This window comes from Cygnus olor, chromosome 1 (genome assembly GCF_009769625.2).
Source record: "Cygnus olor isolate bCygOlo1 chromosome 1, bCygOlo1.pri.v2, whole genome shotgun sequence".
Classification (NCBI taxonomy): domain Eukaryota; kingdom Metazoa; phylum Chordata; class Aves; order Anseriformes; family Anatidae; genus Cygnus; species Cygnus olor.
The window spans coordinates 121,925,752-121,941,044 of record NC_049169.1 but is presented as its reverse complement, the minus strand read 5'-3'; the positions used below and the strand labels follow the sequence as shown (position 1 = coordinate 121,941,044).

Genomic DNA, 15,293 nt, shown 5'->3' with positions numbered 1-15,293 from the left:
TTTCAGTGAAACCTGAGATTGTCAGCTGCTAGTCCAATATGCTACACTTAGCTTCCTTTTAAACTCACACTGTATTTTTATTTGATTCTAGTGCTCCTGGGGACAGGCAGTGTTGAAACAAAATGGATTTTACTGATTTGATTTTCCATTATGTATATTGTTATAAACTGAGAAATGACCAAGCAAAAATGCACCAGAGTAGAATATAAATCCTTTTCAGGGATAAAAATAGTTCAAATAAAAGACATAAAGGAAGAAAGAAATAAAATGCCCTTTATTCCTATCCCATTCTGAATTCTGTATCTCTGAATCTGATAAAACATTAAATTTTTCAGAAGGTATTTCATTCCTACAATTTTGAAAATGAAATGTGTATTTACTAAAAAGTAAGGATATTAAAAGTGGAATATAATAAATAAGTAAGGAACAAATGCCATGAATTATTTTTCTGATATATCAAAGGGGAGAAGCCAGAGGAGGTTCGACTGATATCAGTAAAAATTTCTTTACCATGAGGGTGGTCAAACACTGGAACAGGCTTCCTAGTGAGGTGGTTGATACCCTACCCTGTGCCTGTCAATGCTCAAGAGGTATTTGGATAATGCCCTCAATAACGTAGTTTAACTTCTGGTTAGCCCTGAAGTGGTCAAGCAGTTGAGCTTGATGATTTGAAGGTCCCTTTCAACTGAACTATTCTAGTCTATTCCACTCTATTTGGAGCAATTTAATAACTAGAAAGAAAGAAAGAAAGAAAGAAAGAAAGAAAGAAAGACAGGCAGACATTAGGACGTCAACAAATAGAAGCACATTAATAGGTGTAAATATCCTGAAAAACATATCACTTTGTTATGATCAGGGCTGCTATGAACTTTTGCAGTTTTATGATCCCTGAATAAAGACAATCCATGCTACTGCATTGTAATGTATTCTGAAATTTTGTTCTCCTGCATGGAGGAGGAGAAGTACATGACCACATTTAGCTTGTAAACCACTCCGTTAGAACTATAGCCATGACATGGCAAAGGCTATCCTTGCTAAATTGTCCATAAACAGTTCTGCACCATTTTTTCACATAATCAAAGTCAGTCACTCAGTTATTTTGTGACCAAGAAGCTAATATGGCAATTATGAGATGGAGTGCCTAGGAACCAACTTGAAGCTTTTCAAATTGTAATCTGAAAGTCTGATACACACTGCTTGGAAAACATAGAAAAATAAAGGGATTTTTATAAGGGAAATTTTCATATAGTATGGTTTCATTCAGCATTAAACCTAAAAGCACTTGAAAAGATTATATGTTCACGTCCTTGAGCTTCACTCAAACCTACTTTTAAACCATTAGTCTTTACTAGTTAACTAGTAAACAATGTATATTAAACATACACAAACATAAAAGATTGAGTACGTATGTTATAAAAAACTCTTTCAGGCAACAGAGACTCACACAAATTCTCCTTGCCCTAACAAAAAAGTAAACTAAAAAAACCTACTATAAAGTAAATCCCTATTGTGTTTGTAAGGCAGCGTGTTATTTTAAAGGTAAATGTAGATTCATAGACAAAAAAGAAGGAAGCAGTTTAAAACAAGTTACAATAGCTGCATCATGATATTACAAACCACCTCAAGCTTCCAAACATCAGCAGGCAGAACTTGTATTTCAAAACCTAGGATGAAAAATATAGATTCCTAGCATGGCCATTCAACAGCTAGCTTAAATGCTACTAAGACAGATTGTATTCTGACATGCAACTAACATTAAAAGAATTCAGACCAGAAGCTTCAAAAACTCTTCCTCTCTTTTTTAATAAAAAAACATACACAGATTAGGAATTTTTACTACTTTTAGAAAGGGAGACTTTTTTTTTCTCACAGAACTTCATACCAGGAGGAGTTATTATATTTCATCCAATCTTTAACCTCCAGAAGAGCGTAGATCAGAAAGACTGTTGAGTCCTTTCCTAAACTAGTATTTTCCAGTTCTTTAACTAATATTATAACTCTCCTCTTTACCACTACTATATGTGGGTGGGGTGAAACTTCAAGACAAAATCTCCAAGACAAGGTGGAAATTCCTGGGCTCTTCTTCTAATGGGAACATCCTCAAAAACACCAGAAAAGGGAATACATTTCTAAAGGCAGACTTTAGTAGAACATAACCTAGAACAATTTATTTTTATGCTAATGTAGGAAGAAAGAATGCTTAAATAAAATACTAATAATGAGACAATTAAATAAAACTTAAAAAATGTAACAGGTTAGGGTTTTAAAGTAGCATCTTCCAAGCATTCAGGTTGAAACCCTTTTGGGTGGGAGGCTGCCCTGCCACATCTGGAGGGAGAGCAGGCTGCAGCTCTTGGAAATGAGTAGCTGTGGCTCCAGCTGAAAATGATGAAAATTGTCATTCTTAATCTTCCAGATAATTTAACTGTACTAAAATAAACAATTTGCAGGTAAAAGCCTAAGAGAATAAAAATAATTTGAGTGGCATTGCTGTCTGGACAAATTAGTTTCACTGATTCAATTGCCCTATTTGTAAATTGGGGATAATACTACTTCTATTGCAGTTTCAGAAAGAAGCTGAGAAGATTAACTCATACTACCTGGAAATGAGAAGCACTTTAGAAGCACTAACTAGCAATTACCAGGTTTTATTATGGGTTAACCTTGAACAAAAAGACAAAATTCTATTAGGCTTTAAATAATCGGTATTAAAATGAGAAAACTATAGTACAATGTGTCACTGATAAGCATCCCAGGCATCTAACATTCATTGTATTCCCTACTTCAAGCAGTCCCTAAATCATACTGTGTACCAGTATACGAGCTTGATAAATTGATTTTGTTTTGTGCATTGATTTGCCGATACCATAGTAAAAATATCATTACAGAATCTGCATACTTGATAGATAACAGCGAATATATTCCCTGAGTCCATAATTGTGACAGCAATAGGAGAGCCAACTGCTTCTAAGCAAAGATTTATTAAAAACAATATGCCAGACATCTTAAGGGAGAAAAAAAAAAAAAAAAAAAGAAAAAAAAAAGCGGCCTCACAGAAAGCAGACAGCATTAAAATTCAACTTCTAGCATTCCTTCCCCTTTTCCCTCTCATGCATCTCAATGAACATACAAGTCTCAGGTTATACATACATTCTGATATGTCCTTTTGTACTTGGAAATGTTTAAGAGCAGATAATACATAGAAGATTCAGTGGACACAGGATTTCTGGTATCCTTGCTCCTTGGAGATACCTTTCCTCCTGTTATCTACCCACTTGCCTGAACCACACTCAGAAAAGATTAAATAAAATGGTACTACACTAAAAGAAAAAAAATGTACTGGTATTACTTCAGGGTGGTGTGGTGGTGGTGTGTAAATATTTACATTTCCAAGTAAAAAAAAAAAAAAAAAAAAAGAAAAAGGAAAAAAAAAAAAAAAAAAAAAAAAAAAAAAAAAAAAAAAAAAAAAAAAAAAAAAAAAAAAAAAAAAAAAAAAAAAAAAAAAAAAAAAAAAAAAAAAAAAAAAAAAAAAAAAAAAAAAAAAAGAAAAAAAAAATTGAACAGAATCATAAGAGTTCAAGAACATCTCTGATGTAATGTCAAGTCCAGGAATATTAATACTTGGTCATCAGTTAAGTGTCTGTATGTGCTGGATTTACATGGAAGACTGGATAAAACAAAAAGCTCTGTTAAATGCTAGAGTACCAGCATAGAGTAGGTATAACACTTTGGTTTTTAAACATCGGTGTTTAATTCTGCTTCTAAAAGCTCAAGTCATTCTTATTCTGATAAACAGCAATCTCTTAAAAATGTTCTGGTCTGACCTCAATTCTGAACTTCAGAGGCATAAAAAGACAGGCAAGTCTTTATACATGTATTAGTCACTTCTCTCAGCAGGCTATCAGAAACAGATCAGAGATTACCAATACTTAAAAAGTCAAATTCTGCCTGCAGATGTTCACGTTGAGCTCCCACTGAAATCAGCAGGATAAGTTCAGAAAAGGAAAAATTTGGCTCTAAATGAAAACTGTTGATCTAATAATAGCACATTCTACCAAAGTGGGTTGGAGGTAGAAAAAAAAATCAATTTTTTATTGGTCACCTATTTTCTTCTTTAGAATTCAGGATTTTTTCTACACCTAAGGAAAAAGTTAATTATTATTTATCCCAATGGCCCTTAATCAAAGAGAATAGTCAATCTGTTCTACTAATAACTGCATTAATTAATACACTTATGCACATTAAATTCAGGTACATATTTTATTCAAACACTACTTCTTTGGGTCTATTATACTTCTTTCTCATACAAGAATGTTAACATTTAAAATAGAAAAATAATATTAAGATACCTATTATAATCTAATGCAAGAAAAAGTCATTTAAAAAGAAAATGGAATGCAACAGATGGAACTATCATTAAGAAAAAGAATAAAGTTAATTATGCAATAAATTAGACAAGGTAAGTGTATTGATTAGTATGTAGAGAACTCTGGACGACCAATTTCAACTATTACATACACAAACACACATGCACATGTACACATACATAGACATAAAAACACTAGATGTTTGATCTGAAGAAGAAAAAAAATCTATATGAATACTAATAAGACTCAAATTATGTGTAGGCCACTGTAGGGGAGATTACAGCTCACCTTTTATCAACCAAAAGATACAAGCACTTCTCACAAATACTCACAAAATGATGCAACAAAAAATGTGCTTAAAAAATATGAAATTATTCATTTTGAATGCATTGTAATGCTGCCACTAAGCTTCTCTGTCAGGTTGCTTCTTTCATTCTCCTTTCAGCTGAACATCAGTCTAACTTTTATCTTTCACAATTAGCAGACTTGTTTTCAAAGAATCTTTATCCAGAATAGTCTGACTTCAACTCTAGCTAGACTGCATAAGGTGCAAATGTATATATGTGAAGAATGAAATTGCTCTAGTGAAACCTGTTGCAGCCAGAGCCCAGGTACTGGTTCCTTCCCAAAATGTTCCCATAATTCCAGGGTTCCAGAGACCATGTCTTACACTTGTGATTATCAAGAAAGTTAAAGAATACTCACTTTTGGTTGTTCCTTGTTAGCAGAACAGCATTAACGTTTCTGTATCTTAATGATTCTTTGTATTCCGGTAAATAGTATAGTCAAGGACAGTTTAAAGTTTACAAGGCTACTCTTAAGATTACAATTCTCTGCCTACCCATCACTTTATTACTGTTCTTATGTGAAAAATGGAAATTAAACATTAAAATAGATAGTGTGATATGGTCAAAAATTATATTAATTCTATAAAACATTCACTATAATTAAAGTGGTAACACCTAAATCAGAAGAGATCACAAATGTATAGCTTATTTATTGCAAAAGGAATCAGCAGAGGGAATAATGGTTTGCTTTATGTATTTAAAATGAACTTAGTTATGGGCTATTGCCTTAGTTATCACCATAACAAACTCTGCAGTCTTTTGTGACTGATTTCCAAGCAAAGTAAGACAGATGAGGCTTTTAGATTAAATTTGTATCAGTTGCAAATACATGACTATTACATATTAAATAACTGCTTGTGATTACATTTCTTTTCATGTGAGAAAATAAATTCATAAGCTGTTAAAACAAAAGACCACAGAACAGAACTGATTAACTTTCATCTACTACAAACTAAGAACCATAGCAGAACAAACCTAAACTGGTACAACAATGTGATGAAGCACTCCACAGTTTTTAACCCAATTTCATATTTAAAACAAACCTTGGAAAATTAAATTTGCCTCCACGAGTGCCAACCAACCAAACCTACTGAATTCTCTATTGTATAAAACTGTATTTAAAAAGACAAAAACAACATACTAGGCTGTACAAACAAGTAGGTGATGTATTTAGCTGAAGAGTCGTTGGTATTTTACAACCTCCTGAAAGTTAATCTATTAAAAATGCAACAAATTCCAACTACCATTTTCATCATAGCAAATTCAATAAATTTTAAATTAACAAAAATATTCCTCAATCTAAAATATGGACATCTGTAGGACGACAAAGATTTCCAATGAATTTAAATAAGATTTAAATGAGATTTCAATTTATTTTAAAATAAAGTTATTACATCCTGTTACAGTCATTGATGTTTTATTTTATATTAGTATTAAAATAGTAGCTGAAGAGTTTTTGTTATTTTATAAAATTTGTTTTTATCGACTGCATTTAAAGCTAAAACCATAAAGTCCTCTAAAATGCCATTAGGTCTCTCCTCCCTTACAGTATCATACTTAGAAAAAATCTCGAATCTACAAATATTTCACAATTACAAAATTTGCTTGTAGAGAGGATCACAATTGTCTCAGGGACAATTTGGGAGTGGGAGGAACGCTAGCAAATGAAATAGGGAACGGTTATTCTGTAGGAGTTAGTTTTTAAAAATCATGGAGTCCAGCACAGAATGTATTAAGAGAATTAAAGGAAGTAAGACAATGTAATTCCAATTGACTTTGTTGTCAGACTTTGGTGTCATGCAGCTGGAGTTCAAATTAAATTGAAAAAAAGTGTATGCATTTCAAAGTAGTCTAAGGAGACATCAGAAATAATCATTGTGTGATTCTATCACAGAATGATGTATGTATGAAATGGAAAACTTGAGAAGCATTTGTAGCAGTTGTTACTTCAGTTTAGCCTGAAGGAAACATTAATACTTCCATCTCCTACATGGAAGGAAACTATAGTTTTCTACTTAGCTGTCATCCAAAGGATTCTGTCATCTTTTAGTTGGACAAAATTTAATAATACTTAAGCAAATCTTAGTTCATACTCTAATACTCTGTGTATGGAATGCTTTGGAATTTGGGGGTCTTTAAACTTAAGAATAATAGGGAGTTGAGCTATAGAGGGGAGTAATGCTTGTATGTTGTCAAAATACATCCTTGCCCATGAGTACTGAAACTGCTGAAACAATATTTTAGGGCCACTTACTTCTGTAGGCTTTTCTGCTGCAAATTCTGCTAAATGGAAATAGAAATTTGTCTGTAAACATGGTGAAAACGGTGGTGCACATTTAAAAAAAAAAGTGATACACAGTAAAAATTTGAAACAAGGAAGGGGTTGCGCTTTGGATTTGTTCAAAATATCAGACAAGTTAATATTTTATATATATATATATACAGAGAGAGAGAGAGAGAGAGAGAGAGAGAGAGAGTCTACTATTAAAGAAGAGAAATTAAAAAGACCTCAAAATGCACTGTTATATGCAATAATGTCATTTTATTTTATAGACTGGACTTCATGAGCTCTGCTGGCTCACTTAATTTTACCTGAACATAAAATTAACAGGAACACAGGCATCATATTACAGTCTGACTGCAATTTACTGTAATATGGATCTAGTATTGGTATTGATATCTAGATGTTTGAAAATTCTGGTTATTAAATGTAACTTCCAGATAATTTTCTCTTGCATAGTTTCTATGTAACCATTTAAACCTAGTCTCTTCATGTCCAGTATATATCTCTTTTGCTAGGAGGAGATAAATGTGGACTATTGCTGTTTTTAGGTGTCACTCATTATTTTTCTGTATGTGAGCCCTAATAATTCCTTCCAAAAATATTATTTCTTCAGGAAGGATAGAAGATTATGAATTACTTTAATTACAAAGTAATGTATTATCAATTACATTGTTTCAAATACTTTTTAAAGATTTTTAATGTTTTATTTTACTATGAATGAGAATATAAACTAGAAATTCAGCAATTCTCTTTCCTCTCAGAGTTTCCATTGTAGGCAGCTGCCAGCACAGTTCCTTCATAATAGCACTGTAAGAGTCCACTTTTCTGAAATATCTCTTTTTGGCAAAGCAGCAGTTGAACAGTACCAGGATGAAGTACAGAAGAATATAGAATAATTTTTTTTTTTTTTAATGAACTGCTTATGTTCATTCATTGTCCACCAGTTCAGGTCGCTATTTTAGGATTAGTTTGTAAGAATGTGGTATTTTAAGCTTGCCAAATCTATTTCTTTTCTTTCTATGGCCACATATGCACACAACTGAAATTTAAATAATTATTTTACAGGGTTATCTTCCTTTTGATCTCGTTTAAAGAAGAGATGGCTAGGGACAAAAGGCTTGAGTGCATATAGAAAGGCATTTTGGAGTAGATGATGAGCAGATCAGTTCATTTCTCAACTGTGCATAAATGCAAGCACTGTTCAGTTCATAATTAGAAAGAAGCTTCAGGTTGGCACTTTCCCGTGAACATTTGTCAGCAGCATACAATTGGCAACAGCTGTCAATTATGCTGAAGAAAGCCTGAGCTAAACAGCATACAGTTCAGAAAATAAGGGTTACTTATACAGTGCTCATGTGAATTCCTCATGGCCCTTTGTTTCATAATTATGTAGAAAAGAATTAGTAAAAGCTGTAATATAGGCTGCAAAAAAAGAATTAAAAATAATACTTACAGCCTCTGTGGATACACTTGTTATGTTAAATATATTAAAATTCATAATCTATATGCAAAATTCCTAGTCTTTCTGGGAAAGTATTTTATTCATACATGTAAATCTCTAATAACTACAACCAGTTCTTAAGGAGCAAGATTCAGACTTGCATGAAAACTGCTCAGAAGAAAATGCAAGACCTATGGCACTAAATTCTGTTCTGCTTTTTACCATTAACAATCCCATATTGAATCAAGGCACCCTCCTTATGTGATAATAAAGGAGAACAAATCAGTCTCTAGCAGAATGGAGTCACCTGAAGACAGGGCTACGCAATTCAGCTTTTATTTGGCAGGTGTGCTTGAGATCCACACTTCTGTCTGCAACAAGATGAACCACAAACACTACTGCCTGTTCTATGGTTTGTTTACTTCACAGTGGTTCAGAGAAATTCAGACAGGAGTTATATCCCTCACGGAGTACAAAGACTCCGCTGTTCATTTATAGCATTGTGTATGACAGGCAACTGAACTGTTAATAACTGGACCCGTCCTGTGCTGCCAGTGATATGGTAGAGTACCACTAGCAAGAGGAAGCACTTTGCATTGTGCTCTCAAGCATGCTGGATTAGCTGAACTACCTTCAGTAACAGATAAACTGCACAACTGCACCATTACAATCATATTGCCTTCTCATTCACAAAATTCTGGGCACAACATCCCAAAAGAGTGGCTTTGAGCTTCCAAAGAATTTTTCAGAGCATAAAGTATCAAAATCCAAAAATTCATCAGGGTTCCCTGAATAACCAACAGCATCCATTAGTATTAGTATTTCTCATCAGCTAGATGAGAAATAGACAACAAAACAGTGAGAAGGTATCAGTATGGCAAGTAATGACTGGTGCACACTACTAGCATAACCCTTTTTTTTTTGGGGGGGGGGGGGAGGGGAACAAAGAGGGAGAGACTGTGTGTATCAAGAAAGCTGCATTTCAGTCTGCAGATAAGATCATAAGGTCACCTATATGTGAGAGGGAAAAAAAGAGATAATAACAGGACAAAGAAGCAGAGAGCTCTGAAAGTATGTATGATCTGTAGTCTACATTGCATTCTTTGGTTGAGGTATCTGAAACTATCTTGTCCTCAGAACCAGAGCTAAATACCAGTTGGTACATAAATACAGACCAAGGATCTGTAATAATAAGTCAGTAATACTGATCAAGGATTACTTATTTTGTACTAGTTCAACATCACACCATGACTTTGACTTTAAGAGCTCCAGCAACTATGACTAAAGAGAACAGTGACAAATGGCACTGGGCAAAGTTATTCCCTGGGAAGATATTCATCAGTTTAGGTTTGGGAAGACTACTGTGATCTCCATTATGAGAAGGATTTGCAAGAAATCGTATCACAGTAGCTCATTTGACCATTATTTGACCTGATCTGCTCAGAAGATATTTGGGGTGCTTAGATATATAGAAGGTAATAGGTACTTCCCTCACACTGTAGTATCATCAATCATTGTGATACACATCACAAAAAAAAATAATCTCCCCCCCCAAAAACAAACAAACAAACAACAAAGCAAAGATGAGATATGTAGAATACATCAATTTGATAATGTTTGACTGATAATACATTTATAATGAAAAATCTTCATTGTTTTAATAATTTTTCTAACTGAAGGCCATACAAACTCTGTCTTCTTCAGCAAACTTAGTTTTTTAATCCAAACATTTTCAAAGGAAAACTATTTAACCTTTAGGAGAATCAATTACTGGGAAGAAAACAAGAAGCAAGAAGAAAACTGTAGCAACCAGGTATATGTCAGACCAGCTTCCCATATGTAGGCCAAATACCAGATATTAAGGCATCTAAAATCTCCTGCAGAGTTTAATCAGGTCTCAGTGATTCTCCCAGTCCTTCAGATTGGGATAAAGTCAGTTTTAAAATTCTACATTAGAAACTACACAACAGGTTTTAACTCATTTTTCTTTCTCAGACACGTATGCCACTTTGGGGGACTAGAGAAGTTTTGGAGCTAAGGCCTGGGTCTGTAGACTGGAAGAGTGAACTAGGATGTAGTTGGAATCGACTCAGTACTGTGCAGGTTGGAGCTTACTTTCCCTCCTTCCACTTGTCCCTCTACCAGAAATCTCTCTTGCTTCTTCAGCCTTCACTGCATAACCTCCAATTTAGACTAGGAGAAATGGTCTCATTTCTGTAGCACAGGCAAAGTAGACGCTGATGCTTATCTGGCTAACACTTTGAGCCACTTCTACATACCCATTAAGAAAATGTTTCCATATTAGCTTTCATAATCTTATTAAGACTTTCAGGCATTAGACAAGCAATTCTTTCAGTAGCTTGATTTTCCCCTCAAAACAACAATTTTGTTTATAACGTAATACTTGTACAAATATAATACAGTAAACAAATATAATACAGTTACTGAAAGTTTATTTTTTATGTAGTTGTTAAATCTTATAGAATATAAATATCCATTGCATTTTGTAGAAAGGCCTTGATTTATTTTAGCTTATTGTACACAAAAGTTGCCAAAATATTTTTCCTCTCTCACATCTTTAATAGTTATGGAAATGAAACACACACAACACATACAAAAGAGCTTTCTAATTGTTTGGGATTCATTTTAACAAAACAAAGGGAAATAATGAAAAACTGACTAAATTTGATCATTACTGAGATAGTAATCTAAGGTTATCAAGACAAGGAGTAAATAAGAAATGAGCTTACTATCTAAAAATATATTCAATGTAAAAATGGTACATAAACAATGTTAAAAAACAAAAACAAATCTTGTTGCTACTGTCACAGATAATACACTGTCTTTACACTAAACCCTCTCCTTCAGCTTTTGAAAAAAATAAACCCAAGAATTAAGGCTATGGTTGTGAGATATTTAAAATACTTTTACGCCTTAGGTAAATATGCTAAGAATATAAAAGATCAAGATCAAAGTTTCTATTGTACATCTAGTTGGATGTAGCAAATGCAAGCTTGAAAACTTTTAAAGAATTTAAATGCTCTGTTTTAAGGTTACATAAATGGTGGTTGTTGATTTGCAACTTTTCAAAACAGCTTTCACTCTAAGAAAAATATGGATGTCATAAATATGAATAACTGAGGTAAACCCTAACATATATTTATTCATTTATAAGGATAGCTTTCAAACTGCAGGCACAATTGTAGCTTTCTTGCGGGTTATTCATTTTACAATCATGGTTACGTTGCCCAGTGATATATGCCATCTGTCCTTCATTATCTATGTTGGAATTACATTTCATTAAAACAATAAATATATTCTAGGCAGCACTTTGGGGGACATTATTATAGTACTCACAGAGTTAAAATTATTCAGCTTTGCCTACGCATTCTTTCATTACCTAGGCAGTACTAATTATGATCATTTAGAAGCTGCTGAAAGCACAGTATCACTAGAATACCCTATAATTGTCCATATAGGATGTGAAAAATTATAGTTTTACAAGGATATGAATATATTCGTATGTCGTTTTTTTTTTTCATTTACTGTTTGACTGATGATCTTAGGGATGATAGCCTATAAAATATAAATATTTTAGTAAATATGGTCCAAATGAGAGTAGGGGGTAGGCGGTAGCATCCTGATTTTAAATCTTGAAAGCAGAATTTTTTGGTTTCTGTCTGGCCTATGCTAGACTTCAGAATGAACAGAGATAGGTACCTCAGGATTTGTCAAAGCTTTAAGAGTCCTATTTTACATGGCTGTTATTAGAATTCTATTCCATCCTCCAGGACAGAAACTGAGCCACGATTCAGCCTATAAGTATGGAGTCACAGCTTTATGGTCACAGATTTAGAATTAAGCAACTTGCTTTGTTTCTAGTAATATCGGGGATTCAATGTTTCTGTTCAAATATCTTCTTTGAAAATCACACAGCAAAAAAATCCCTGGGTATAACGGAAGGCATGTTATGAAATTGATAAATAGATCTCTTCTGTTCATATAAAAAGAAGAAAAAGAAATTATGCAGCCAACTGTTGATCATCTAACCACGAAATTCACTTGTCTTGCACAATATTTAAACAGGACACTCATTAAAACTTCTATGTAATTAAAATCAAGGACTTTTTTTTTTTTTAAAGCTACATTGGTTTTTAAGGCATTTTTTTCTTGCCAGTAGTCATTCTATTTCCTCTTTCTTAGATCCTAATGAGCTAGTAGAGAAAATAGCAGTCGCTAGTCTCTTTCAAAATGACAATGATTCCCATTTATGAGAATGGAACAGAGGCACTTTGTTCTTATCAAAATGGCAACTACCTCTATTGTGCCCTAGCTGAAGTAATCCTGTAGTACTTATACAGTCTGGCCAGAGCTTTCATGCCGAAAACGGACAAGTCCTCACGAGGTTTTCCATAAGCAGTGATCTTATGAAACAACTCCTGAAAGCAGGTAAGCATTATTACTGAAAATAATGATGCTTTTTCCATTTTTTTGTGTTTTTAAACTAAATTAAATATGAGTCTACCTATCAAATGAGACAGATGACAAATACCACCATCATGGCAAAACAACACCAAGCCATACACTTTAATTATTTAAATTCTACTCTATAACTACAGACACAATTATGTGCTTATCCTGCTTACCAAACTATATAAAGGACACAATTAATTTTGGCATACATTCATCATATATTCTCCTATATACCCTTTCTTGTGGTCTTTAAACTTAACTCTGCATTCCTGAACTGAGTTAAACGGGCTGAGGATACTACACATTCCTATAGTGTTTTTGAAATGTGTTTGCAATATACATTCTCAATGTTGATTCCACTCCATTTTAATTGCATAAATAATAAAACTCTTTATATGCACTTTCTTAAAAAAAAAAAAAAAAACAAAGGAGTAAATCACTATGTTACAAAGCTGTCTATTTCTCATTTTTTACAAGTTAATTCCTGATTTTGGAATTCACATAATGAACTAGCCAAATATTTTATACTTAAAAATACTGATATACTGACACGTACCTTGACTTTTTCTAAGTGATCCTGCAAAGAGTCGATTAGCAGATCCCCCACTGGCTGCCAGGATCCCTTGAACACTTCAGCCTGGCGTAGTTTCAGGTCCAGTTCATCCATTGCTTCTTGAAGACCCTGCAGTCTTTCAAGAGCATCATCTATCTTCTTTTGCCAATCAGCAGAATGTAGATTCAGCTTATCCCACTCAGTTTTGACCTCATCTGCTTGCCTTCGGAGAAGTTTAGTGACATTCTGGGCCCTTTCCTCAGGTGATAGTTCTAAATGTTAAAGTTGAGAGGCTTTTAAGACATATTCTGACTTAGAAGAAAAATAATTGCTATCTGGGTAAGTCTAAGGAATTCAAAGCTCCCTAAGAAACTATTCATAACCAATGACATATTTTTTACATATAGTTATTTCATATGCGCTCATTTGTGAATCTCTCAAATTTAAATCTTTCCATAACACTGATCAACAAAACATGCATTTAAGTATGTAATGGCATTTTAAAGCTTTTAGCTGCACCTTACTGTATCCTGATTCAACAAAATAGTTCTGCACATATGTAAGTATTAATCACTGTGAATCATTGCAGCTGAGTGGATTTTGGAGCTTTGCTGTACTGGTTTCTCTTGATCTGTTTGATATATGACATATACTTTCTAAACAAATGGTTTAGTTCTGTAATACTTAAACTACAAGCTGAATTCTAGGTTAAATTGCAGCTTTCAAACCTCAAATGGAACTACAGTTATAGATAAGTCCAGAAAGTTTAAAGCCTGTTTTTCAACATCTACTTATAAATATGCATGTCTGTGTAGTTCCACAGTGTTCAAAAGGATCTCTAAGGGTTTCTTTCATCTATATTTTTAGCTCAGTTTCTGAATACTGAGATTCAGCTTGGATTGTAAAAGGAATGCTCTCACAGTGGCTGGCAGAATTTATTTAATCATTGTTGATCATCACTGATCTTTCCAGCAGTGTGCTATTACAGCTCTTTCCTCAATTACCTCTTGGTTCTGGATAGAGCTTCTCCAGTCCCTCCACAGGTTGCTCTGCCAGGAAGATTCGCACAGTCTCGAGCGCACTCATGATAACAGGTTCTTTTGTTTTCAGCTCCCTCTTGAGAGTCTGTGAGATGAAACAATAATATTGTAAATGGATATATAACGAAATGCTGAGTGCTACTCCTTGTTTTTGTCAGTTTAAAAACAAAACTTCCCAAACCAGCTTCCACGTGTACAAGAAGCTGCCAAAAATGATATAAAGACAATAATCTTTGGCTTTTGCTTAGCCTGAAATCAAATTGTATTCAAAATGTATTGGCAGCATGTTACCCAGTACCCAAAGTTGCTGATCAAGTTGTTCACTGTGAGATGAACCCCTTTTGCCAGTTAACATAAGAGTCAACACCAAAATTTAACTGCGAGGGACAAAGCCTTGTCTCGCTCTGTATCAGAGAGCACAAGCTTAGCTAATGCTTCCCAAAAGTAAGATTTCCAAGAATGTGAGGGAAAATCCAATGTACTTGACAGCTAGCACTTTGCTACAGCTGATAGCAACTGTTATATCATAAGAAAAAAAAAAAAAAAAGGACCTATAGATATTGCCATGCTAACATCTAATTAGTAGCAAAAACCAAGTATTGTAAACCTCTCTTCTAATAGCACTGTAGATGCTACTCTTCCAAAATTACATGAACTGAGGAGATTTCTGAAAAGTAGAATCAAGGCCATGGTGAAATTTCAGAAATACAGTCTAGTTTAGATGTAGGCATGCACAAGTCAAAATTAAAGAAAAGAAAGTAGTCTTTATGAAGTAGTTAATTCCTAAT

The 15,293-nt window shown here is 33.7% G+C and overlaps 1 protein-coding gene across 21 annotated transcripts in view; it reads right to left on the bottom strand.

The window, feature by feature from the left end:
* Positions 1 to 15,293, bottom strand: part of DMD (dystrophin) — a 1,063,969-nt gene that overhangs the window by 171,914 nt on the left and 876,762 nt on the right. For all 21 annotated transcript variants that reach the window (XM_040530986.1, XM_040530983.1, XM_040530994.1 and 18 more), the window contains 2 exons: positions 14,470 to 14,590; positions 13,469 to 13,737 (listed from right to left, as the gene is read on the bottom strand). In XM_040530986.1, coding sequence (XP_040386920.1) covers positions 13,469 to 13,737; positions 14,470 to 14,590 — 390 coding nt within the window. The remainder of the gene's footprint in view (positions 1 to 13,468; positions 13,738 to 14,469; positions 14,591 to 15,293) is intronic.